At 41.1% G+C, this 26,432-nt stretch overlaps 1 protein-coding gene across 1 annotated transcript in view; it reads left to right on the forward strand.

Moving 5' to 3' along the window:
• epha6 (eph receptor A6) overlaps positions 1-26,432 on the forward strand; it is a 172,339-nt gene that overhangs the window by 118,190 nt on the left and 27,717 nt on the right. Inside the window, exons 6-7 of the mRNA XM_069663594.1 lie at positions 21,167-21,291; positions 22,586-22,748. Coding sequence (XP_069519695.1) covers positions 21,167-21,291; positions 22,586-22,748 — 288 coding nt within the window. The remainder of the gene's footprint in view (positions 1-21,166; positions 21,292-22,585; positions 22,749-26,432) is intronic.

The raw sequence follows: 26,432 nt of genomic DNA on the forward strand, positions 1-26,432 counted from the left end.
AACTTATTTTTGAAGTTGTCCTTGTAGTCATAGATCTTTTCTTTGTTTGTTCAGCCATAGTAGAACATAAAAACAGCCGCTTTAGACACAAGTGTGTTTATTGCATTAGCTCTGCCTACCGTCTCTGGCAGACCAGGCACTGCTTGTGATTTTTTCCACAAATGTCACCACAAACACCCACTCAGTAATACTGCAAATGCAAAGGCTTCCATCAGTGGGCCATAGGCTCACCATTGTGTTACCTCATTCTGCGATAGATAGTGACTTAACAGACATTTATTTACATGAAAATCTTTGAGATTATTGCTTTAACGTGGTGTAGTCTTTACTTTTACTTGTCGGCTCGTGAGGAAGTTTCACCAATATGAGCTCACAGGAAGCAATGCACAGCTCTGGAATGAAATGTGTCCAAACCAGCTGTCTTGCACGATCTTAAGGGTTTTATTCACCAAGAGCCAAGGGACAGAGGGACGTGTTGACAGGAAAGAAAAAAACATGACGTCTGACAAAAAGAGCCTGAAGGAGTAAAAGAGTGAAGATGACGGTCCCCTGAGTGATTAGAGCCCCGAGAGAAAAGAAGAAATGGTGACAGAAGACATGAGGGGGTTATGATGAACTTTTTAAGATATAATTTGTCATTTACATAACAAACCAACATCTAAAATATGTTAAAACCTGGAGCAAAAAATATTTTTTGCCCATTTTACTATTAACTCTAGGCCATCAGCTACATCTCTTATATTGAAAAGATATAAGTTGGTCTTGGACAACTATTTAACTCAAGAACCAACACATCACCCTTCAAACTATGCAGTCTAAGTGCAACATTGAATGGCAGATGTTTAAGGGAGTTTGAGAGTGTGTGTATGCTTGTACGAAACACCTGACCTAGTGGGACAAGGACAGTTATGAAGCCCGGAGAGGGTAAAAACGTAATGAAAAGAAAATAGGATCTATTTTTTAACAGAAGAACTGTATCAGGCCAGAAAATTGCCGAGACTGGGTAAACAGAATAAAGTGCATCCTTCCATAAACTTTTCCTCTTTCATGCATCCTATTATTGTGACTGTATATTTCATTAAAGTTTCATCCTGTCAGAAGAAGATTATAGAGGCGATGGGGATGCAAATATTTGGGAGCAGAGACGGGTCAGGAATACTGTAGAAACAACAGGAAGATGTCAGGTGTAGAGCTACAGACAGAAACAGGGGAGAGAGAGAGGGAGACAGTGATTTAGATTCAGCGGTGCGTAGCGGCTACCAGCCCATGTTGTCATTGACAGGAAGTGAAGGGTACATGGCTTCCTCAAACCAGCTTATCCTGCTGACCTCATGGGGGACAGTGTGTGTACGTCTATATGTGTGTATGTATGTGTTACAGAGAGAGGGAGAGGCCACGGCTTCACAGACTCTCTCTCCCTCCAGGCCTGGAATGAATGAAGCTCCCACTGGCTGGGTTTCACCCCAGCGAGCACACACACTGACACACTGAGCTAATGACAAGTCTGTGCAACCAGATGTGTGTGTATGTGTGTAACAGTCCGAATAGTGTTTAAACTTAAATTGAAATCTAGGTTTGGATATGTCTCGGTTCATAGATTGATATTAAGCAAGGTTTGCCCAATTATTGTGTCAGATGGGAAGGGGAGGCATCCCAAAACAGTAGGAAAAAGATGTAGACAGCATGACATAAGACGAGGATGAAGAGCTCAGGCTGTGGCAGGTATATTGAAGGATACAAAAAACCCACAGAGGTGGAGGTGCTTATAATGCAGGTCACAGGATACTGGATGGTAATTGTGTTTCTCACACCACAGTGTTACCTCCTGGAGATTATTGGCAGTAATAATCAATTCCTGGGAGCTGAACAGGAGGAGAGGTGGAGCAGCCTTGGGTGATACTAAACATGAGCTGACACTGCTAGAGAGCAGCAGAATGGGTAACTACATATTCAGAGGTGGAGCTTTGGGTTATTTGTAAATGGACTGTACTTATATAGCGCTTTTCTAGTCTTTACGACCACTCAAAGCTGCTTTTACACTACATGTCACATTCACCCATTCAAACACACATTCATACACTGATGGCAGAGGCTGCTACGTAAAGTGCCCAACTGTCAATCAGATATCACATTCATACCCGTTGGCTATGCCACCGGGAGCAATTTGGGGTTCAGTGTCTTGCCCAAGGACAACAATATGTAGCCTGAGGGAGCTGGGGATCGAACCTCCGACCTTCCGATTGAAAGACGACCGACTCTACCACTGAGCCACAGCCGCCCAAGTAGAAAAACCAAAACTCAAAGCTGACGTTTCCTTTGTCACATTACATTTCAAAGTAATGGCCATGTATTGAGCAGACAATAAATGTACTCATAAAGACAGCCAAATTGGCTGTAATTTAGGAATCTTTGTACCTTTTACACTTTGTCACCTCTTCTTTTGTTTCACACATAGAAGTGGATGGGCACTACCAGTCAGAAACTAAAGGCAATTCACCTGAACAGCTTGACGTCTCTGCCTTCCTGCTGAAAAAACCTACAACATGTAAGACTTAATGACACCTTTTTGGAGTCCCCTGGCTCTATTTTGAGGCTTTTACAGTGACTGTTAAAATTTTTCAACCAAACTTTCCTTCTGACTAGTCCAGCATAAAGTTCTCAATTCTATTCTTAAAAACCACCAAAAGTTCTTTGTGCATGTCAGACTGATTCATTTTGAACCTGTCTTTTTTTTTTAACTCTTCTTTAATGTTAACCTGAAAGTCGCTACCTTTTTTGCATGTGATGGTGCATGTGACAAAATGGTGATTGAACCTATAGCCCACTTACACATTTTTATTTTTATTACTCTTCAGTATTACAAATTGGGTGTTTAATTGACATCCCGGGAAAAATCCAGAGCCGTGTCCATCAGTCAGCAGTGGTTGGTCAGCCAGAGAGAGCAGGCGGAAGCGATGTACAGTTTTCTCAAGTCTCTGATTTGCGAGTTAACGGTAACTATTGCCGAACAAACAGTGAAAAGATCAATGACTACTGAAGATGAAACTTTAAACAAGGGAAAGTCAAAAGAAAAACAAAACAAATTTAAGGTTCAAATGATGTCGAACAGTCAAAACCATCAGAGAGGACCCAATTTAGATCTCTGTCAGAGTGAGGTCCAAAAACAAACCAGCAATAACTGTATTCCTCGTCTGAAACATTTACGAGATAATTCACTAAGAATGGATTGTGGTCGCTGATAGCACCATACATTGCGCATCATTTGCACCCGCTATCTGCTCCGTCTTACGGTCCGATTCACAAAGCAAATTGCACTAATGATATTGAAGTGCAAACACGTCCAAAAAGTTTCACAGATCCGTGCAGTTTGCTCTTGTTGTGTGTCTGATTGTGGAGAGAAGCTGTCTGCATCTCCACGTTCTGCTGTGCGAAGCTGCGCTCTCATGCATTAATTGAGCTGCACACTGACAGAGCTCAACTCCATCCACAGATCGATGATGAGCAGGGAGAGGAGGGGGCAGCTCTTTTAACAGTTGATTGTAAAGCCCAGATTCGACAGGTGTTTACTAGTTTCACTCTCTGTAACGCAGCTTCATTCCTTGAGCGAGCAGCTCGTCTAGATAGAATAATCCCTGTCATGTGTAACGGCTCTAGACAGTCTACACCAGGGGTCTCCAATCCTGCTCCTGGAGAGCTACCTTCCTGCATGTTTCAGGTTTATCCATACAACACACCTGATTTGAATGTTCGCTCATTATCAATCCCCTGAGATTGAGGTAGCTCTCCAGAAATAGGGTGCCTGTAAGTGTGCCGGGCTTGAGCCTCAGACAGCCCCAGACAGGTTGATGACCTGAATATAACAAAGAAGGTGGAATTGTTGTCATGCTCAGTGGAAACTCAGAGCGTGGCAGCCCTTATAACACTGCGTCACAGTTGCTTCCAACTCTCTGCAGACGGTAATATTTTCACTCTAACTGCGCGGTGCTGTTAGCGCTGGCGTTTGTGAATTAGACGCTTTTTACCATGAGGTTCATTAGCATAGAAAGGGGCCAAGTTTGCCCCAAATGTCTGCCTCAGGACTCATTTAAATTTGCGCAAACAGCACCGGAGCACAGAGACGCTGTTTGCTCTGCAGCACACTTGCATTTCAGCCTTTGCGTGTGCTTGGAAAATTAGGTCTTATTGTGCCATTTGCGCAGGTTTAAGGGGCACAGAAGCAGTGCAATCCTTTATTGAATTAGGCCCTTAGTTCTTTTCTGGCTCTTTGCCTGACCTGAGACTTCCAGCTCTTGGTCTCTGTTTTTTCCAAGAAACACCTGTACAATTACTCTTGATAGAAACCTAGGAAGGAAGGCACAGCACAGGTAGGACTCGTATTTGTCCTTTCACAACTTCAAAGATGTAGGACAAGAACACAGTAAATAGGACGCAGGTTAAAGGCTGATGCAACATGCTGAACAGTGCAGAATCATCCGACGTAGGATACAAAAGTTAGGGTTTAAAATGCAAGCTGCAGAACACAGAATATGATGAAAACAAAACCTCATTACCATGTTGCATCTCTTATGAACTGTCCTGGGTACACTGCCACTAAAACAATATAGAGGATGTGTTGTGAGAATAGGGAAATCAAGTATTGAGCACACACACATGTATGCATATTTGGATTCTGTATTTTGTGCAGCGACTTGTGTGTGCTTTTTTGCATGAGTTATTGTATTTTTAATAAACAACACCTGTGTGTATTGATTAATTACATTTCCTGTTTTCATATAGTTCGCCATGCGAGAAGGCAAATCAAACCTCCACTGTTACCTGAGAGTATTTGGGGATTTAGCAGCGATATTGTGCCTTGAAGATTAGCTTTTCTTCTCTAGATGTTTAAATATGAGAGTTAACACTCAGCTTATTGATCTGGGAGTTTGGGCTGGAGTGTGTGTTGCTTTCTGCAAACACTCATATTTTCATCCTGTCTTTTTGTGCCCTAGTGAGGTGTTGCGGCACAAGGATGCAGTCTTGCATCATGTTCTAAAATGTACTGATGAATGTTTTCTTACTGTACATGGATGCACATACATAACAAAGCTTATGGAAAGCACCCACACAAGATGAATAACATTATTCAGACTCACAACTTGAGCTGTGTGAATGCTCTCTGCTCCTCTTTGTTATCTTTGCTATTTCACCACACACACTCACACACATGCATGCGCACACATTCATAGAAAACTTTTGTGCAGAAAATGAAAGCAATGATGTCGACTCAAGACGTGTGATATAGATGCAGAGAGAAAGGGAAAGAGTCTGTGTGTTGTTTTGACAGGCACATGTGTGTGCATACACGCGTGTGTATGTGTGTGCATGACTGTGTGCATCAGTATGACAGCTTTCAGAGCAGCACTTCTTGGCCAGCTGATTCTCTTCCATCTGAGATCCTGAGTGAGGATTATAAAACCAATCAGCAGACGGTGATTGCTGCAGCCAGCCTGTGATTGGATCACAAGCGAGCTGCTGCCTTCGGCTCTGCAAAGAGAAAGAATTTAGAGAAGAAAGAACGAGACGCGGGGAAAGAAAAAAATGAGATAAATAAAGAGAGTCGTCAGAGGAAGGCTGGTAGGAGGTGTAAGAGAAACAGAGAGGACAAGACATGAGAAAGAATGTAAGATCTTCAGTATTTCCAATTATTCTTAGCTCTCCTAGTCATATTGACAACCACAGGCACACACATGAAATTTACTCTGTGTCTGGGTGTGTTATGGTTACCTCTCAGCTACAATACCTGTTATATCAAAAAAGTACCCAGTTCTCCTCTAGACTAAATTCATTTTGCCAAGGCAGACTGCATGTCCTTGTTATCCTAATGTGTTAAATGAAATAGCCCAGCCAAAGAAAAATAAAGTGGTAAACTAGCAGCCAATGTCTGACAACTGTTTTGAGCCACATTAAGGTGATAGAGGGATGTAATTTTATTCATTATTTGCCCTTGTTTCAGGCAATTCTAGTGCAGGCTTGGTATATTAGTTTGGCAGTTGGGGCTCCACGCTCTTTTTGCTTCAAAACAGTGTGGATCACAGGATGATCATGCATGCTGGGACACGTCTAGAATAATGGTGGGATATTAGCAGAGATGTGGACTTGACTTGGCCTCGAGTCGACTTGAGTCACTGTTTTGATGACTTGCGACTTGACTTGACAAAAAAATAACTGACTTGAGACTTGACTTGACTTGAGGCATGATTACTCAGATGACTCGAGTGTGTTCATAAGTTTGAATGTTAGCTGTTAAATATAAAATGTAGGGCTGTCAATCGATTCAAATATTTAATCGCGATTAATCGCATGGTTGTCCATAGTTAACTTGTGATTAATCGCAAATTAATCGCACATTTTTTACCTGTTGTAAATGTATCTTTAAGAGATATTTGTTAAAGTTTTTAATACTCTTATCAACATGGGAATGGACAAATATGCTTCCTTTATGCAAATGTATGTTTCTTATTACTGCAACATTCCAAAACAATGACAAATACTGTCCAGAACATTCTACAGAATAACCTCAAAGGTACTGCATGCTCAAAAAATATGCTGAAAGCATAACATGGCAATCATTGCATATATCAATGATTCCTGTCCGAAGCACATCACATGTAGACTGACTCAGTCTGGATTACCCTCTTTTTAGATGCTTATTTCTTACTTCCACAGTTTAATTCTTCACTGTAATTCACGTTTTAATTTACAAACTACTTTAATCTGATCACTTTGTTTTGCTTCAGTCCCCCCAACACACCTGCACCTCTGCTCTCATCACAGCTGCTGGCCCCGCCCCCTCTTTCTGTCTGTCTCTCTGTCTGCTGTGTTGACTGTCTTCATCAGCAGTCTGTTTAATTAAGTCACAAAAGTAAAACATTTTCTCTCGCAATTCAGTTCTCACAGCACGTGAGCCGCGTGTGCACGAGGGACTTTATTAATGACATAAATGATCGATCGTTACCGGATGACATCTGCACCTGTATAAGAGCTTTATAAACAGCGACAATCAATGCATTTACAATAGGGACATACAGAGATACACAGTTGGAATGTTTACATTGCGTTAAAGAACTGCATATGATTGTGTGCGGACAGAGAGCGTCCTGATGTCCTGTGACTCCTGTCACTGTTTCAATGCTCTTCCTTAACAAGGAGAACGGGCGAAAGACCGTTCATTTGGAGCGTAGTCGTTTAATAGCACAGAAATTTGAAGCAGTGGCAGCGCCGTGGCAAAAAGTAAATACAAATAACTTTTGTCTTGTCCAGAGAACCATCTAGCAGGGCTTTGAGGCTGAATTTGTCAAATTTAAACATTTGTTTCTGCATGATATCCACAACATTGCGGCTAAGTCAAACTCCTCGCTATGGCAACACGCAACATTAAAGACCCCCGCTACCTGATGTTTTTTACCAAAAGAGAAGCCTCATCGGTCGTACTCATTACTACTCAATGCTGTCTCAGACCAGACCATTGTCATGGCTGCGTCTGTGCCAAGATAATACAGATACAATTCGTTGACATACTTTTTGAACAGAGTATATAAATTAGCCAATAATATCATTATTGGACGGGCTACTAATTCCTTGTCTTGTGACTTGACTTGGGGCCTTAACTAAGGATTCGACTTGACTTGACTTGACATAATCTGTGACTTGACTTGACTTGCCCAAGAAAAAATGACTCGAGACTTGCTTGAGACTTGGACCAAATTACTTGAGCCTTACTTGAGACTTGAGCAAAGATGACTTGGTCACAACACTGGAAATTAGTAGCATTATAGTTGTGATCCTCAAGAGTGTTGTAGGACAGCAGAGCCTCAACAAGTGGAGATGGATCGGCAAAACTGCATTACAGTCTTTAGACAGTCTTCTTCTCATGATATTTCATATTCTTTTACAGAAGGGAGCAATAACACACATTTTGTGCTTGTTACAACACAAAAAAGGTAAAGAAAGTTGTTTGGCAATTGTTTGCTAACATTCCTATTCCTCAATGGCAAACCAACAAATGGCTTTTATAGCCAACTGCTACTTTCCGATACAAGGCAGAGCTGGAGCCACTTTTTGTTCTGGTCCAGGTTCTCCATCTCTGTGCACTTGTTGCTGTTTCAGGTCTCCAACACTCCATCAAGATGTACAAAGTTGTACCATGCTATTCACATTGTGCTCTGTGCCCACATCAACAGCTAATCAAACAAAATCATATAAAAGGTGACCAGACAGTTAGCTCTATATATTATTTATACAGTAAGATATATAGGTCCTGCAGCCTTGTACTAGGGCTTAGGTTTGTTAATAATGGTATATGTTGTACATAAGAGGATGAGTATGTGTGCCTGTGTGTGGACATAATAAATGTGCGCATCTGCGATATGATGTTAGCAGGTGTTAGCTCGCCGTGTTTGTTGGCAGGTTTGTTTAGCTGGCTTCCCCTGGGGCTTAATGTGACCTGGGGCATCTGTTGCCCCCTGCCCATTTTCTGCCCTTCAGCACCCTCTTTTATCTGTGCCCATGACCTGCTGCTACCACACACACACACACTCACGCACACACACACACTTGCACTCACTCACACAAACATGCATACCTATACATATATAAGCTCTGACTAGCTCAGTTTATACCTGTTGAGAAAAACAACAGATGTGGAGTCAAAAAGAGAGAACACAAGAGGTGATTGTCGTGTTTTAAGTGCACCGTTAATACTTAATGTCTGAACTTTGACATTCAGGCTGCTGTAGATTTGAAGAGTTGATTTTCTTTTTATGTTTAATGGAGGACAGTGAGAAAGTGAGAGGTGATAAGGGCTCTAAAAGTGAAAATGAGGTGAAAAGGGGAATATTAGCACAGCTGGGCCCAGTAGGGAGATCTGTTCCCATGTTGGCCTCGAATCTGTTTATTTGTATTCAGCTTACAGCATACAAATACAGACCTGCTTAATATGGGTAACATTAGATAGAGTGTGCAAGGGACAAAGTCATACAGTTAACACAAACTTTAGGGACACACAAAACAGATTAGTCTGAATTACCTGAGAGAGCAGTATTAACGCCCAAGTAATTGATATGCTTTAGTTTAATGTAAAAATGCCTCAAAGCTTATCTTTAATCATCGCATTGCAAGTCCTCCAACCAGTGACAAGAATAATTCATTTGTTCAGAGACAGAGATTTATTTGTTTGAGGATTTTGCTATAAATGCCGTTTATTAGGATTTACAGCACTGATCTATTGGCTTTACTTTCCTCAAAGTGAGGCTTGATGATGAATGCTAACAAGCTGCTCTTCAAGTGTTGGAGGAAGTCTGCATGTACGGGAGGCCTGCATTTACATGCTCACAATAACAATGCTAATATGCTGTTACATTAATTTATTTAGCAGCCCATTTATTGCAGCAGCATAACATAGTTTGTGTTTGGCATTTAGGCTCCGACCTCATCACTCCTCGCAGATTTATTTGTCATGCAGAAATTTGAGGAGTGATGAGATAATATCTTAAACCCGCCTAGCCGGAGCCTGCAGGTGGATTCTGGGGTGGTGGTGGGGCTATGACTGTGAGCGCAGTACTGGTGCAGGGCAGCTGTGGCAATGACAGAGCAGAGGGAAAGACTGGAAATCTTGCATCTTAAAGAGACAAAGTGTTTGTCAGGTGATTGTGGAGAATGACGCCTGTCACAAGACAAAGACATCAGTTCCAATTTTTCTGGTTGTTGTTGATGTTAACAAAGACTTGTTTCGCCGTGTTTAAAGCCAAAACACCAGAGGCCTGTATTACCCTGGTTTTCAGTAGAACAACAGCGGTTCACTTGTTCTGGGGTACATAGCAGTTAAAGGAAAAGTTTGGTATTTTTCAACCTGGGCCCTATTTGTAGCAATTTGTGTGTCAAAATGACTCATAAGAACAAAATGTTTTAAGACCGATCCAACCGGCTACTGTGCCCGAGCAAAGTACGTCCACTAAAAGTGCTTGTTTTTGCCACTGAAAGGCTCAGATTGTTCCCCCAGGCATCCGAGAACATTACCGAAATTATCCCTACAAAGATCGTCCTGTTAAAGAAATCAGATGCATGTAAATATGTTAGGACTTCTTACTCGATAGATAGTTGCCTGTTTGGTCAATGTGGCCGCCTCCTCTAGTTTAATTTTGGGCACATGAAAGATTGTCTGCAGCACCGCCCTGTTGATCAGAGGGGGGGAATCCTCCGACGTGGTTACACAGTGTTGTGTAGGGTCTGAGGTATCATCCCTGGACACCCCTGACCATCAAATTCAAATTCCTTATCTTCATCGTCGAAATCAGGTAACTATTCAGCCATGGCTTTCGAAATATATTCCTGCTGGCAGTCCTCTACGTAAACAAATCCTCTCTCCAACTCTCCACCGTCCTTTTCAGGTAACATCTCACCAGCTGCTTGATTTCAGAGTGAGACTTCTCCTTGAAAGAGACTCATCAAAATACGTCCACGAAAAAAAGTGCTTGTTTTTGCCACAGGCTCAGCTTGTTCCGACAACATTATGGAAAAGATACCGACAAAGATTGTGATTTATTAAATAATAATTTCCTTTTGGTGTAACCAGAAACAAAAGTATCGCTCAAGGAGAGGCACAGCCATTGGCGTATAAACGTGTGTTAATGTGGTAAGATTAGAACTGATGGATAGCTTGGCACTCTGCATAGCAGCCTCTGCCATCAGTGTGTGATTGTGTGTGTGAAAGGGTGAATGCTGACGTGTGTAAAGCATTTTGAATGGTCGTAGGACTAGAAATAAGTGCAGTCAGTTTTATACCATTTTGATGCACCTGTAGGGCTCTGTATCAAATCATATGTGACACATGTTTATCCTTTTTTATTAATATTATTTTAAAGGCTGCAGTTGAGCTCCCCACATGTACAGTGTTGTGTGTGGCCATATATCTTCAGCCAGCTTCTGTAAGCCCTCCAGACATACAGTAAGTCACCTATTCACCAGTCAGCGTTAAGAATAGCTATTCCCCAGGATCACTATTCAGCAGTGTTCAGAGCAGGTGGGGAGTTTGAGGGAAAGAGATTAGCTATTTCTACTCCGCAAAATGATTTATGCCCAGACTTTTATCAGGGAGCTTCTCCTCCCCTGCAAAGATCATTTCCCCTGACTTCACCTCACAACGGGAACTATTTTAAGCATTGGCTCATTAATACAGAGTGATTGGATTCATTGTTCCGCAATCCTGATGGATGTTCACTGAAGTTTTCTCTCTCTCAACTCCCACCTCAATCCCCTCTTCAATCTTCGGGTTGAATTTCCTCCCAAGAATGCTGCCCCATTGTCTTCTGAAAGTTAGATAAATCAGTTGCCGATGCCTTTTGTCGCTTCAGTTCATTTAAATGAAATTGCATTAGCCGCACTCCATCAAACCATTCATAATGACAGCCTCTCTAACTTAAATCTCTGTAGACCTTTATACATTTTAACAGCCACTGAAGACTCGCTTGGCTTAAGGTCTTACAGTTTATACTCCATTTCCACAGTGTCTTCAAATATATTCAGAGTGAGACATCAAACTCATTGACAAGCTTTCTTTTGTCAAGCTTTCTCTGCCTCGTTTTGTAGTGCACATTTTGTACACTACTTCATTCAGGCAGTCACCACTCCTGCTTTTGTTTGTCTTGTCAGAGAGATTTGTGAATCTGCATGTTCTGTGTGAGCGATATTACTATGCCTCCTTGAGCAATAGTTAGTTATTATTGATTAGACAGACCATTTTCTATCTCTTAAATATTAAGTATTTTGTCTCATTTTTGCTGCCTGATACATGGAAGTGTCGGCAGTGGAAAAACCTTTATGTTCTCAAAAAATGTGACAAAAGAAAAAGATTAACAGGAAGTGAAAACATCACCAGCAAAATTGCCTTTTCTTTGTTCAACAGAAAACATGAAAGTTTGACCTTTTACTTTGAAAAGTTTCAAGGCTTTGGCCTTCAAGACTACATTATTCTTCAAAACATTTACTGTCACCTCGTGCTTTTAAAGTGCACACTGTCTTCCGTATTCAAGCAATCCTTCATGACCCATTTACACAGCATTGTATCAGTCGTGTGGGCTATTTTAACTCCAGGATGGTTGACTTTGACAGCAGGGTTGTGTATAGATGTCTCTGCTTGAAATGTACTCTATGGGAAAGAGCGCATTGCCACGCTGCCTGCTGTGTGTTCTGCTGCAGTAAGTCTGCTCTGGGTGCTATAGGAGGGTCGACTGCTATTTATACGGTACCTCCACTGCAGTGGCACTCCTCTCCCTCTGCACTCCTGTTCTGAGAGGAGACAAGAGGAGAGTTTGAAGCTGGTTTGATCTGACAGTGATAACTTCATGCATAAGAAGTCAAGTGTTGCTTTTTTCACCTAAAGTTTGGTTGCTTTAGGAATTTACAGACAGGATTTGAATTATGTAAAAGTAAATCTCTCGACTGGACCTCAGTACAAACTTCACTTCTTTGCTTTTATTGCCATCCTCATCATTCTGTAATATGTGTGATATGTTTTAAAAGGATCAATTCAGGGCTATGAAGAGGGCATGTTTACAGCTGTGAGATCAATAAAAAACAAGTCTGAAAGGATTTAAACTTTCACATAACAAATATGAAACCTAAGTAGCCAAATCCTCTGTTGTAGTAACATCTTCCAAAGTCAGCAAACCAACTTACATGATCCCAAATTCAAACAGTTCATCAGATTACATTGCATAAGCAATTAACTAACTCTATATATGCATATTAATACAGAATCTGTAGGCAAGTGACAAGATCCTCTTTTCAGTTTGTAGTCCAATTAATATTGTCCACCAGTGTTTCAGCGGGCTCTGCAACCATAGTTGTATACAGGAAACCGTCCGTCTGGAGAGCATAGAGGCGTAACGCAGCGGTCGTAATGCCCTCCCGTATCTCATCCCAGTCTTTCATCTGATAATGATTTATCTTTTATTAATTTCTATAAATAGACATCTGCATGCCAATGTAGCTAGCAATCCCCTCTTAGACTTTCTCTCTCCGCTCCAACTCCATTCTTGTTAAAGTTGCTAGCCGGACTGTAAACATTGCATCACACGGAAAAGGAAGTCTCGTCCGGATGTACTTTATCACTTACAGCTGGCTACACTGGAAAAATTGGCTGAGATTAGCATGGAACAAATCATCCCAGATTCAATTTTTCTCATTAAAAAGTTAGAATAAATAGCACATAAAAAGGGACAGTGTTGATGGCCATTGTACAATAAATATGCAATCAAAAACTTCTTAGGTTCACCAAACTATCATTTTGCTGGAGCAAATAAATGTGTTTTATCCGACTCTTTAAACTGTTGAGAATGTCACCATGTATTATTACAAAGATTTTGGTCTAGACCGCTCTTCATTCCTGTTTACAAGTGTAAAGAGATAACTTATGTTGCTGTAATAAAATATGATTAATTAATTTATCTATGATTTTTTATCCTAACACTTGAGAGAACATTATGCACAGATACCTGTGTCTGCCCACATCTGTCACTTTCCAAAACTGAATACTGGATTTCAAGCATAATGAAGCTTTTAAGTCGCAGCATGAGAAGTGGAAAGGGTGCTAAGGACAGGGACCGGCAGGGAAATCAGCTGTCAGCGGCCAGATTCTTCCCTTCTTCTCATTAATTACTTTTGGGGAAAGAGAGGTGGAGGCCAAATGAGTATTGATTGTGGTGGGCCAGTAAAGGGCCGGTTTCACTGGCCTTTCCCACACGTCATTGCTTCTCCACGTCCCCATTAAGTGGGAACAAGAGGGATCAGTGGGAAGCTAGGACCCTATTAAAGCCGGGACCGCAGAGTGTCAGACAGGCTAGCTAGCACACAAACCTCTCCTACGAGACAGCCGACAACACTTCTTTTCGCTTCGTATCTGTCTCTCTTTTAATCCCTCTTTCAGTTCTTTAGTGCAGATTATCAATAAGAAGTAAAAGCTTTAAATGATACTTGCCGTTTGTAAGTCAAAGACTATTCAAAGTCAGACTCTGTCTCACTAGGCTTCTTTGATTTGCCTCTGCTTTTGTCTCCTTTTTGTTACTTTCCCTCCTTTTTTCTCAGTCTCCTAGCACAAGTCAAAGCCACAGAAAGAGAGTGGAAATAGCTCCGAAACCTGCAGAGAGGTCTCTTTCCTTTTCTTTTTTCCACCCCGCCTCTCCGATCCCTGCTTTTGTTGCGTGACTGATGATTTTAATTACCTGTTAACTCCCTGTGCTCAGCAGATACACATGATAAATGGTCCGGGTGACTGTTGTAGCCACCATCTGGATGGGGCGAAGGAGTCTTAGGAGCTTTTCTCTACTGTCATACTAAAGACAGCCACCACAGCAGGGGGGGATTGCAGGTGTACCGAGGGAACAAGAAACTGTCCCAGTTTAGATCCGGTTGACAGCTATTTAGTGTCATAAGGGTCACATCCATTTTCCTCTGTGAAACTGCAGGCAGCAACAATATGCCTCAAGAAAAAGAAGCCCGTATCACCACAGTAGGGAGAGAGATTGCTGTAGATGATTGGCCAGCAAAATTGCAGCACTTTATATGGAGATTGTAGTGAAGGAGATGAAGGAAGGTTTGTGAAGCAACTAGGTACACAGTGGAATGAGAGTAGAAGTAGGTATCATGTACTCATGCACCTGTGACCAGTATCGTGTTTGAAGGCAATAATGTGAAGCTCCCAAGGGTTCTCCAAGCAAAGGGGTTTTGAGAATCTAAGTGTTGCAGAAATCTTTTGGCGAAATGGATAAACCTTATACCGTAGATACAAAGCTACCAATATGAGAACTATTATTAACCAAGGCTGAGAAGAAAAATCACTGCCTAGGTGTTGAATAACTGTCAAGCTCTCAGGCAGGAAGTTGAGTTGGTCCCAAAGAAAGCAGGTGAGACCCTGTAAACCAGTAATTTAGGGTTTTGTACAGATTAAACAAACACGATGCAATTTATGGATAAGTCAGTTAAAGACTTGGTAGCCAAGGTTTGTACACACACACACACACACACACACACACCTACACACACACCTTTCCTGTCTCTCTCCATCTAAATGTCCCAAAAAAGAACTGACAGGTCAATTCTTAACTTTGGACACAACCAGCCCCTTTACCCTGCTTCTAGTCTTTATGCTATGCTAAGCTAATGACCTTGTGCTCCATATTAAATTCACTGATGTCAATTGATTTTGTCTCTTGTAATATTTGAAAGACTACATCACCATTTTTGTAGTTTAGTAAGCGGCTGCTTTTCCGGTCTCTGCAAGTGTTGCGAGTAAACAGTAATCTACTATGGCTGAACAAACAAAGAATAGATCGATGACTACAGATACAACTCCAAAAATAAAGAAAAAGAAACAAATTTGACGCTCAGATGAAGGCAAACAGTCTAAAAAGGAAAGAGACCTTCAATGAGGAAAATCACTTGTCATGACTGTCTTCATTAGCATTGTGTTTTATAGAGTCACCCAAAAAAGTCAACTTTTTCACCGGAAATTCTATTCCTTTAACAGAAGATGACCCATGTGTGCAGGAGGCTTGTTCTAAATGATGTAGTGTAAAAAAACAAAAACAACTTTGTACCTGGTAACTTGGCTAACATAGACCTAAAGTTTTGAAAACAGCAAAAGAAGGTGTAGACACAATCAATGGGGGAAATATAAGAGTAACTCTTTCTGTGTTTCTCTGCAGAGTGTGTGTTTCGACCTTTCTCATGAGAGGTATTTGACGAGTTGAGAGTGGGGAAAATGACCACTAATTATTCCTTTGAGGTTGGTGTTTTTTCTCCTGGATGGCAAAAAAAGCAAAATGCTAAAAATTGTGCATTTGGTGGCTGTTAATATACCTGGTTGGATGCCCAAGGACCACTGAGTTGCAGTAAGTGAGCTGAAAATATCCGACCATTTCTTAAAGACATGACTCGACAGCCCAACAAACAGGCACTCTTTGCTGGCAGATGTGTATTATAACATTGAGGTCAGTGCTAATGAGGCAGCAACTTCCATTATACTGCTGTTGATTGAGTGGAGCAGATCAGTCACTTATTTTAGTTGGATATAAACTCTGTGTAATTAGACTTAGACCAGTTTATTTGACGGCGGTCAGGTCTCTGTGGTGTTGTCTGCATGTTTATTCTTGGAGTTGGTGGTAGAGAGCAGATGACCCACAGTGTAATTGGAATGACCTCCAGCATTAATGAAGGGTAATGATGATGGTCCCCAAAGCAGGCCCCGTGTCACTTCAGTTTTTTCTCAGCACACACAAAAACACAGATACACACAGACATTCACACTAGATTACAGACAGCATAAATGTGACACTGATTACTTGAGACCGTAACTTTAATTCATTTATTCATTCACTTAGTTCCCTGAATTTCTCCCGAAGCACGCCACATACTTATCTAAACTACTTTTAACGAAATGAAATTCATGTTAGTTGAATATTTACATGTTTGCACGCAATGCAGGCGCATGCATGTGTTTGTTCCAGAGAATCTCTCTGTGCTGTTCCTTCGTGCTTCAAGACCACTTTGAGTGAGCTGTGAGAAAAACACATCCAGACATACAGAAAAGAGACACATATCAATATGACAGGCGTAAACAACAGCACCTATATTGTGTACGTGTGTTTCTCTCTATCACCTCTGAATCAGTGGAGTGTTAGGACATCGTTTAAGCTCTCGCACAGCATCAATACTGGCTCTATTGATTTTTTTCAAACAGTTAATGGAAGCCTTTAGGGCAGGAAAGCTAATTAAAATCATATGCAGGTCAAGCTCATTTAAAGACTCCCCATTAGTTTATGTTGAGCTTAACCACGCTTGACTGGAAAATCCATCCATCGGGCATCGTAATTGACTGGTGTTTCTAATGGCTTTCCAATGCTGCTGCATCTCACAGAAAGAGAGTGAGTTCCTCTGGCAGATTTCATGCTGCAGGTCTAATAACCCGCAAACAGAATCATTAAAGACGGTTGCTGTGTGTCCTGTGTCCTGAAAGTATCTTCCCGATGCCTAGAGACAGTGATTGTTGGAAACCAATAATATGTACACACTTTGTACACAGTTGCAGCCTCCAAAAACTTTAGTGTAGGGTGTGTTTACAAAAATGTATGTCCAGAAATAGTCCATAATGTGCAGATGTAGAAAGTATGTTTGTGTAACAGGGAGCTTCTTTTCAGTAAGTTAGGAACATAGACTCTGATTTAAAGGAAGCATACTGTATGAATTAATTTCCTTTAGTTTATGATTCAATTAGAGCAACTGTCACTTCTTTGTTTGCTGTGGGAAGGAATTCTAAGTGTCATGATGATGAAAGCAAAGCGGCCACATTTCTACTGGCTCTTATTATCTGCCAGACAGACAGTCGTCCTGCTTCTCAAGCAAACATATTTTATTTACACGTCAGCTCTTGGCTGTTTGTTTGCGCACACGTCTTGTGTGCATGTGCCTCCTGCAAACTGTGTTCCCTTGTTTGCTCGCTCGACTCGTGTGAGTGTGAGTGTGCATTTTGCAGTGCCTTGCGGTGGGAGGCTGATTTGAATCTGAGAGTCGGGGGGAGATTGTATTTAGGCTGTGTTTATTGTTCCCTATCAGGGGCCAATATGCTAACAGCAGATGCCAACCATCTTGCTGTGTCTTAGTTTGATGCCTCCTCTGCGTGACTCCAGCCCAAAGCACAAAGCCGGGCCGCCGCTGTTGTACCCAGCTGGCATAAGCAGGAGAGGAAACCCTGCAACGTCGCAGCTTCAACAGAGTGGTTCATTAGACAGAGTTAGATCAGATAAAATCCCCCTGAGATGAATTTTCTCTGCCACTGAGGACAAACGGAGCAGAGGATATGAGTACGCTCTGAGTAAAATGGTCATATAAGGGGTTATATGTAATAATGACACCTAATAAGACGTCAGCAGCGTTGCCTTATTGTGTTTCTGGAAGAAAGAGGGTTTATTTTCTACTCCAGCTGCTCCAAACTCTCTTTTATGAGAAAGAAATCATGCACACACAAACACACACGCACATACAGTAAACCCCAACATATGTTAACACACACACCCTGCCCTTTGAGCTTACTGATTATGCTAATATTATTAGCAATTTTCAGTCACGCATGATATTATATTGTTCTATTTATGCTAACACTTTGGATAACCTACCAAATGTTAAATGGTTATTAAGTTTGTGGTTATTAAGGAGAAGCCAAGCATTAAAATGCATTTACAGTTGAAGTGGCTGTTGTGTTATACTAAACGCTGCACGGCACACCTAACCCCTCCAGCCTGATTTCATCGGTCACCAAGTTTTCATCCTGTTGAGTTACAGACCTTGATTAACTGCATGTTTTAGCAATCTGTACAGTCATCATGACTTGGGCGTATGAGTAATGGCCAACATGTTTGTGAAGTAGTTCCGCAAAAGGAGAGTGGTCCTAATAAATATCCCTCTTTTGGGTCCTTGCAGCATGTTTTCCCTTGTCAGCCACCCTAGTATAAATGGAATGGTAAATGGACTGTACTTATTTAGCGCTTTTCTCGTTTTTGCGACCACTCAAAGCTGCTTTTACACTACATGTCACATTCACCCATTCACACACTGATGGCAGAGGCTGCTACGTAAAGTGCCCAACTGTCAATCAGATATCACATTCATACGCGTTGGCTATGCCACCGGGAGCAATTTGGGGTTCAGTGTCTTGCCCAAGGACACTTCGACATGTAGCCTGAGGGAGCTGGGGATCGAACCTCTGACCTTCCGATTGAAAGACGACCGACTCTACCACTGAGCCACAGCCGCCCCTATAGACACATATATACACTGTCCACATTTTAAAACACAGTCATAATGACAAATAAGATTATTTAAATAGTATCAAAAAGTAAAACAGCACCATGGCAGATAACTGAAATTGGCCTTTTAAATACTAACCTCAGTATCTTGCTTATAGCTGAACTTTTCTCAACACCATTTGCCTCTCTGCTCTTCTTCCACTAAAAGCTGTTTCTGAGTTAAATTAAATCTCCATGTCTTCCATTCCATTCCAACAAAGTTCAAATCTTTTCCGTCTTGAGCTGCTGCTCTCTCGTATGCTGGTAATTAATTTCTTCCAACTCAGGGTGAGAAGGAAGATTCGCAGATATGCTGGAAGGACAAAGAGTTAAAAGCATGCATGAGGCTGTGAGGGGATAATGCCAACAACAGATGGAGAGCGAGAGAAAAAAGAGGCAGGTGGTGAGGGAAAGGGATAAGGAGAAAAGAAGAGCCCGCTTTCAGCTCATTCTATCAGAATAGAAGCAGTACGTCTCTTGCTAACAAGCCCAAACCCCTACAGCACCTTGCTCTCAAGTTATAGCCCCCAAATCCCTAACCCAAAGACTGTCCTGCAACCCCTCTAACCCCCATCCCCGCTCCTCCATGCTTCCCATAAAAGCAGCCTCAGACAGAGGGAGAACTGCAAACAGCTTCCCCAGACTCTCTCCTGGAGAATAAATAGTGTCAGTGTCATCATTTCAAGTTGAATACACATGAGACCAGCAGGCCTACGTTTTATATCCACATAATGAGTCAGCTCTGTTACATTAGATGATATAATATATAATAACGACTCTCAGGGCAGTTACATCTGCTGACCTCTCTTGGGAGCTCAGAGCAATTATTTACCCAGCGGAGATTCATAGATCACAACTAATACGATTCAGATTCAGTCCAAGAAAAAGATGTAGCTTCCTCAACTTCCTTTCAATTAAAATGTTCTGATGGGATGTTTTTTGACTTAAAAGGACTTATGCCTATTTGAAATAGAATAATTGAGTGTGAGCTTGGATGTTTGGTAATTATTGCAGACTGGGTGGACAGGTGTTAATCTACTGTTTGTGTTTCATGCGTGTAAATGCACACACACAGGCACAGAACTATTTGATTCCTTGTATGTACTATAGCCTCAATGTATAGTGTCTGCTGAAAGCTCCTCACTCTGTATTCAGTGCACAGACTTCTCAGACTGACTGCTTGCTGAGGTCAACTGATTCTCCCTTCATCCACAGAAGTCTGCAGCCACCTTAGCATCTCTGTGAGGCTCTACTTAGGCTACATGGGGACATCAACGTGCAACATGCTTATAGTCTTATTATTTTAGAACACTGATATTTTACATTGGTGATGTTGTACACTGTCATCTAACTGAAGATGAATCTGTTAGCACGCTAATTAGAACAAACAACATCTGAGGTTAATTGGAATGTCATAAATCGATCCATCCATTATCTATACCGCTTATCCTGTTTGAGGTCACAGGGAAGCTCAAGTCTATCCCAGCTGTCATTGGGTGAGAGGTGGGGTACACCCTGGACTGATCGGCAGTCAATCACAGGGCTGACACACAAAGAGAGACAATCTTTCCTCTTTGGACTGTGGGAGGAAGCTGGAGTACTTGGAGGGAACCCACACACACTAGAAACCTTCTAGCAATGAGGCTACAGCACTAACCACTGCACCACCGTGCAGCCCATGTCATTAATCTATAAAACCAAAATATTGCACATGAAGGAACAACTAGTTGTATTACACACTTGTTCATTTTATTACAACTTAATTTCTGTGTAAACCATTCATTCATAGACCATGCCGGTAACCTGTAACATGAACAACAAATGAAGGAGGAGTACGCATGGTACAGAGTAAAACTGAATCAACAACATCTTCATATTCACCTCTCAACCTTCAGTTTTCTGTGCTGTATTGTATATATATATGAACAATGGAGTTCATCTTTGCATGTTCAATCTTTCGCATATAAAATTAAGCAGCACACAAAATATTTGTTCTGTATTCTCTGTATTTCTGTAGTAATTTTTTTACTTTTCTTCATTTTGGGCTCTTTGGAAAAGCAGTTCAAGGCAGAATGGCTGAAGAGCAATTGTGCATTCATGTAAAATCAGAACTTGAGAATAAGAATCTGTTTTTCAGCTCAGTGCTATCTTGTGTGCTAGACTGCGTTGTATTAATAATTAGCAATAATATTTTTGTTTATTCATGAAGGTACACAACAAAGAAGGGTGAACGAAATACCTGAAACTAAAGTAAAACATATAAAGTGATATCTGTGTGTTTTGTCTTTAACCAGGTCCGTCTCTGGTCGGGGTTCTGAAGAAGGACTGGGCCTCTCCAAACAGCATCGCTCTCTCCTGGCAGCAACCGGAGCAAACAACCCTGCCCATCCTCGACTACGAGATCAAATATTATGAAAAGGTAAAGTTACTTCTGCTTTGATCCAGGTAGTTTATAATGAGTGTTGTACCGTGTTCGAGATTTATTCAAAGCGATGAAATTAGCCAGAATTTTGAAATTTCAAGAAATGAACAGATCATTAAGGTGCAAAATTATTATATGTATTCAGAATTTTGTTAATTTATTTGAAAAGCAACAGACATTTCAAGGTTTTGATGTTAAAAAGAAGAAAATATCATCATGGCCCCAGGCATCATTAAAATCAAGGCACAGCAGTGTTGTTCACTGATCTAATGGGTCAGATACAAAACTCGTGACCTGCAATTTTATCCTCCCACAGATGTTATGGCAGTGGTTCTCAAAGTGGGGTTCTAGGACTCCTGGGGGTCTGTGAACCATAGCCTGGGGGTCCGTGAAATAATTATAATAAATTAATAGTATATTTTCGAAACGCTTTTAAGATCAATTACTTGAAAAGTATAAATGCTGTCAAGTCATGATTCAAATTGAAATGTTTTTCTTTTTATCAAACAGGTTTGAAGTATTCAGGTTGATAAGTTCTACAATATGAATAGTTCCAATGGCGTCTAAGAGTGCAAATGGTAGTAAGCATATGAGGGGGTCCTTGGACAATGTTCTCCCCTGAAAGGGAAAAAAAAGTTTAAGAACTCCTGATCTATAGTACTCTCCAGATAAACAGAAGTCAAACGCAAAAAAAATAGACACTATTACTCTTGGACACAGTATATGTAGAGATTGTTTGTTTGTAAATGTTTATCAGTAATGAACAGATTGCCTATGCAACATGTAAAGCTCTGTTTTCATAAAAAATGTGCAAGCACAGTTTTGATTGAGAGCTGACAAACACAATTCCAAGTGCAGCACAGCAACATCACACAGCATTATCTGAATTGTTGGGAATAGTGGTATAGTATAAGTTGGGGTGAGCTTCAATAATGGCGAGCTACATCCGCCTCTCTCATCTTATCAGCCAAAAAATGGTCCAACCCTTTTCACCTAAGAGAAAAAAGTATTTTTTTTCCCGTCAGTTTTCGGGTCCCAATTTAAAAGAAACAGCCAATAATGCCCATTATTTGATTATAAAGCACTCCAAATGTGCGTCCGAGGATAGACAATAACCCTTTTTAAGCTGTATATTCTTTCTCTATAATGTGTGCAACATTATGTGTAAATGCAGTCATATCTGCAACTGGGAGTTAAATATATTGTTTGTTAATGTGGCCATCAGTGTGAATATAATTTTTAAAGCTTTTTTGAATCCTTTATTTTGATCCTCTTTCCCTCTGTCCCACAGGATCATGAGCTGTTGAGCTACTCGTCGACGCGCACCAGAGCTCCCAGTGTGATTATCTCAGGTTTAAAACCAGCAACCTGGTACATCTTCTGTGTTCGCACCCGCACACCAGCTGGATACAGCTCCTACTCCCAGAAATATGAATACGAAACCACAGGGGACTGTAAGTACCTGACACCAGCTATAGCACTTGTTTCAAGGCAAGGGATACATCTGTCTTTGTGTGATTGTGTGTATTTTTAGTCTGTTTCTGCTGATGACAGACTTTTTAGAACAAAATGACAAAATAAGATAAAAAGTATCCAAAGCATGTTGCTGCGGCCTCACCACTGCAAAAGTACGACTTGTGTCTGGACTTCAATTTAAACTTGATTTAAGTTACTCAGAGATAAAGGAGCAGTTTTCCAAACGGTGGTGAGTTATGAAGTGAGGAATGCAGAAATGTTTCAAAGTGATGGCAGCAAACAATTTATCTCACACTCAGTGTCAGTTTGAGTTGCAGCTGATGAAAAGGGTCCACTGTCTATTATTAGTCTGATTTGTACCAACAGAGTCTCAGCAATCTATCAACACATTTATGGGTTGTAACAAGACCAATAAAGTCCATGAAAATAAATTGTCATTCAGTCTGAGACAGCAAAGTTAAATCTGCTTTAACCTTTGATTTAACCATAGAGGGAATAAATATAGTTAAACTAAATAAAATCTATGTTGGTTTTTGTTTTTCCTAACTTTCAAGGCAGTGCAGTGTTTGACAGAACATGCCAGGATCAAGCAGCGGTTCAGGGTCAGGTGAAGTTTACGTAGCCCGGAGCAGCGCTCAGAGCAGCCAGCACCAAGGGCAAAAAACAGCAAATAAAGAGCTTTGATACGAGCCCACCAACAGGAGCATCCAGCAGGATTCCAACTGGCAAACTTTTCCTGAGGTGCTGAAAAAAAGTACCGCAATGTTAAGAAATAAAAATATACAGACATAGTGTCTCGGTCTTAGCAGTAGATACATTTTGAAGTGAGAAGAAATCAAACATATATATGGTAATTTGGGTGTCTATAGTACTATTTTTTCACTCATTGCACCTATTTTAACACTGACTTCATAATGTGTTGTTTTTACCCTCAGGCTGCCTTTACTTACACTGTATTTTACCACGTGTAATCACATTTTTGTATTCAACCATGGTAGAACATTATTTTCTATTTATAGATTTAAGCTTTTTCTTGTGCGTGCTGCCTGCATAGTTTTTTATCACTTAAATAAGAATTACCATACATTTTATTCCTCTTTATCAACTTCATTACAGTAGTTAGATGTTTTCCAGCAGAAACACATAATAAACACAAAGAAAGCTTCTTATAAACACAGATGTGTACATAAAACATGTCAAACCAGAAGAAGGTGCAACATTTCCAAATTAGAATTTTTTTAATGAGTTAATATTTTAGCTGTGCAGCTGCACGGTGGTGCAGTTGTTAGCGCTGTTGCTTCACAACTAGAAGGTTCCTGGTTTGAATCCAGGTTCAGACCAATGACTGTATATATAGATGGACAACACGTCTCCATCTGCTCCCATTGTACGAAATTGATGCCAAAATAGCCCCTGTGATAGGCGCTGCCATCTTGCGATGGTGACGTCATTTGGAGCCAGTGACTGCACAGTAGAGATCGGCGAGTGAAACGGCCGTAGCCACTTCCGCTAACCCAAACACACACTTAACTTACTGAAAAAACAACAAAGATCCCGCACACTGGCGTGTTTGACAGCAGAACAGCTTCTCTGTGTTGGTCTGAGGTTAACATTCACAGGTATGGAAACTTCAATGACTGTAGTGATTGTTTTAGTTACGTTTCCACTCATAGATCGTCCTCCGCTCTGCTCACCCGGAACTGATTGGCTGCAGGAGCTGAATTTGTCAACAGAGCTGTCATTCATAATTTTGACAGCATCAAACATTGACATTGTCAGAAAAATGAACACTTGGAGGTGAATCACCATGATAATAACTAGATATAATGACAGAAACCATGTTTGTGAAAAATTTATCGGGCGTGTATTTTGATTTTATAGTTTGACCCATGTCCGAACTGTTAACATGGAGGAGGCGGCTTTATGACCTATACTGCAGCCAGTCAGCAGGGGGCGCCCGAAATGTTTTGGCTTCACTTTTAGGGAGCTGTCATGTCGTCCACCTTTTTATACAGTCTATGGTTCAGACGTAGTGGGCCTTTCTGTGCAGAGTTTGCATGTTCGCCACGTGCATGCGTGGGTTCCCTTCAGGTACTACAGCTTCCTCCCACAGTCCAGAGACACGCTTGTTAGGTTGATTGGTGACTCTAAATTGCGTGTAGATGTGAGCGTGAAAAGTTGTCTCTCTCTATGTGTCTATGGGTGGATAGTGTACCTGTAAAATGTTAAACAGTCATGTCTTTTTTTAAGGAAAATATATTTCAAGTTGTGTAGAAACAACACTGGTCACACAATTTAGTATAGAGCTGCCTTTTGATATAAAATGTGATTGAAATTAGGGTAATAAATAAATAATTTCACGTATGTTAAAAAAAAACGACAATTTTTTATAGTAAATAAATGTAACATTTATTACAAGACTTGTTATCTCCCAGAGTATTTGAAGTTTGAACATTCCTCCTCCCTACAGCATCAGTCTCATATAGGTTTCATTCACACACCCTAAAGCCCTTAAATGTCAGTTTATCAGACACAATGACAATGGAAAGTTTAATACAACAGTCTGACAATACAGCCTTGATGTTCGGGGTATTGTGAATCAATGTTTTTTATTGTGTGTGTCTAGGTAGTAGCTTTATTGCAAGTATACTCATGAAATACAAAGGTCCAGCTGCCCTTTTATGTCGGGTCAGGTATTGTTGAGGGCTGATTTGGCTTCACAGCGGCCCTCTCCCTTCCAAAGCTGCAGAGCTCTGCTTTATCTGTGGATCAGGCCAAGCCTTTGTACTGCTGGCCTTTTATCTGAAAGAGAAAGCAGATTTGGCCCCTGTCGCTCTCTCTCCCTCCCTGTCAGTCTGTCTGTCTGCCTGTCACTCACTGTCCCATGCACTTGTTTTTTTCATCCGTCTGTGTATTTGTCTGCCACTTCCGCCTCTCTCCTCCTCTCATGTTTGTCTTTATCTCTTTTCTGTCATCCGTTTCCTCATCTCTCTCCTTGCGTTCTTCATCCTGTCCTCTGCTGCCTGTCTTTCTCCTCTCCACACACACGCACACACACACACACACAGCTCATTACAGCAGCGTCAGTCCAACATGTCTGCTTAGTTAGTGATGTGAAGAGTGTGTGAAGCTGACGGCTGAGAGAATTGTCTTGTGTGATCTGGCCACCGCCACTTTCACTCTCCCTCCCTCTGAGTGGTCTGTAATTACTTTTATCCAGCCACACACACACACACACACACACACACACACACATACATGCTCTTGACTTACCACCAACACACCCAAATAGTATATAAACCCAAAGCCTCACTCATTTGGCTAGCGACCACGCACCATGATCTCCAATTCATATTCATTAAGCGTGAAATATTATAGAAATAAGTTTGGTAATAGCAATCATCTTTCAATTATCTCGGATTCGTTAGCCTTGTGACAAGACACAGAAAAGGGAAAATCATGAATATCAAATGGGACCAATTTAACCAAATGATCATAGACTAAATCACAATTTCATGAATGAATAATATTAATTAAACAGCAGCAGGCGTTTGAATCATTGCAGTATGAAAGCTGGCCGAGGGTTTTTTACATTACAAAGAGCCCATCAAAATCCTCTCTGTAACATCTGCCTGTCACAAGAGGGCACATGCTGTATGTGT

Source organism: Semicossyphus pulcher, unplaced genomic scaffold (assembly GCF_022749685.1).
Source record: "Semicossyphus pulcher isolate SPU_LCO1_2020_fin unplaced genomic scaffold, fSemPul1.0.p SCAF_15, whole genome shotgun sequence".
In the NCBI taxonomy this organism is placed as follows: domain Eukaryota; kingdom Metazoa; phylum Chordata; class Actinopteri; order Labriformes; family Labridae; genus Semicossyphus; species Semicossyphus pulcher.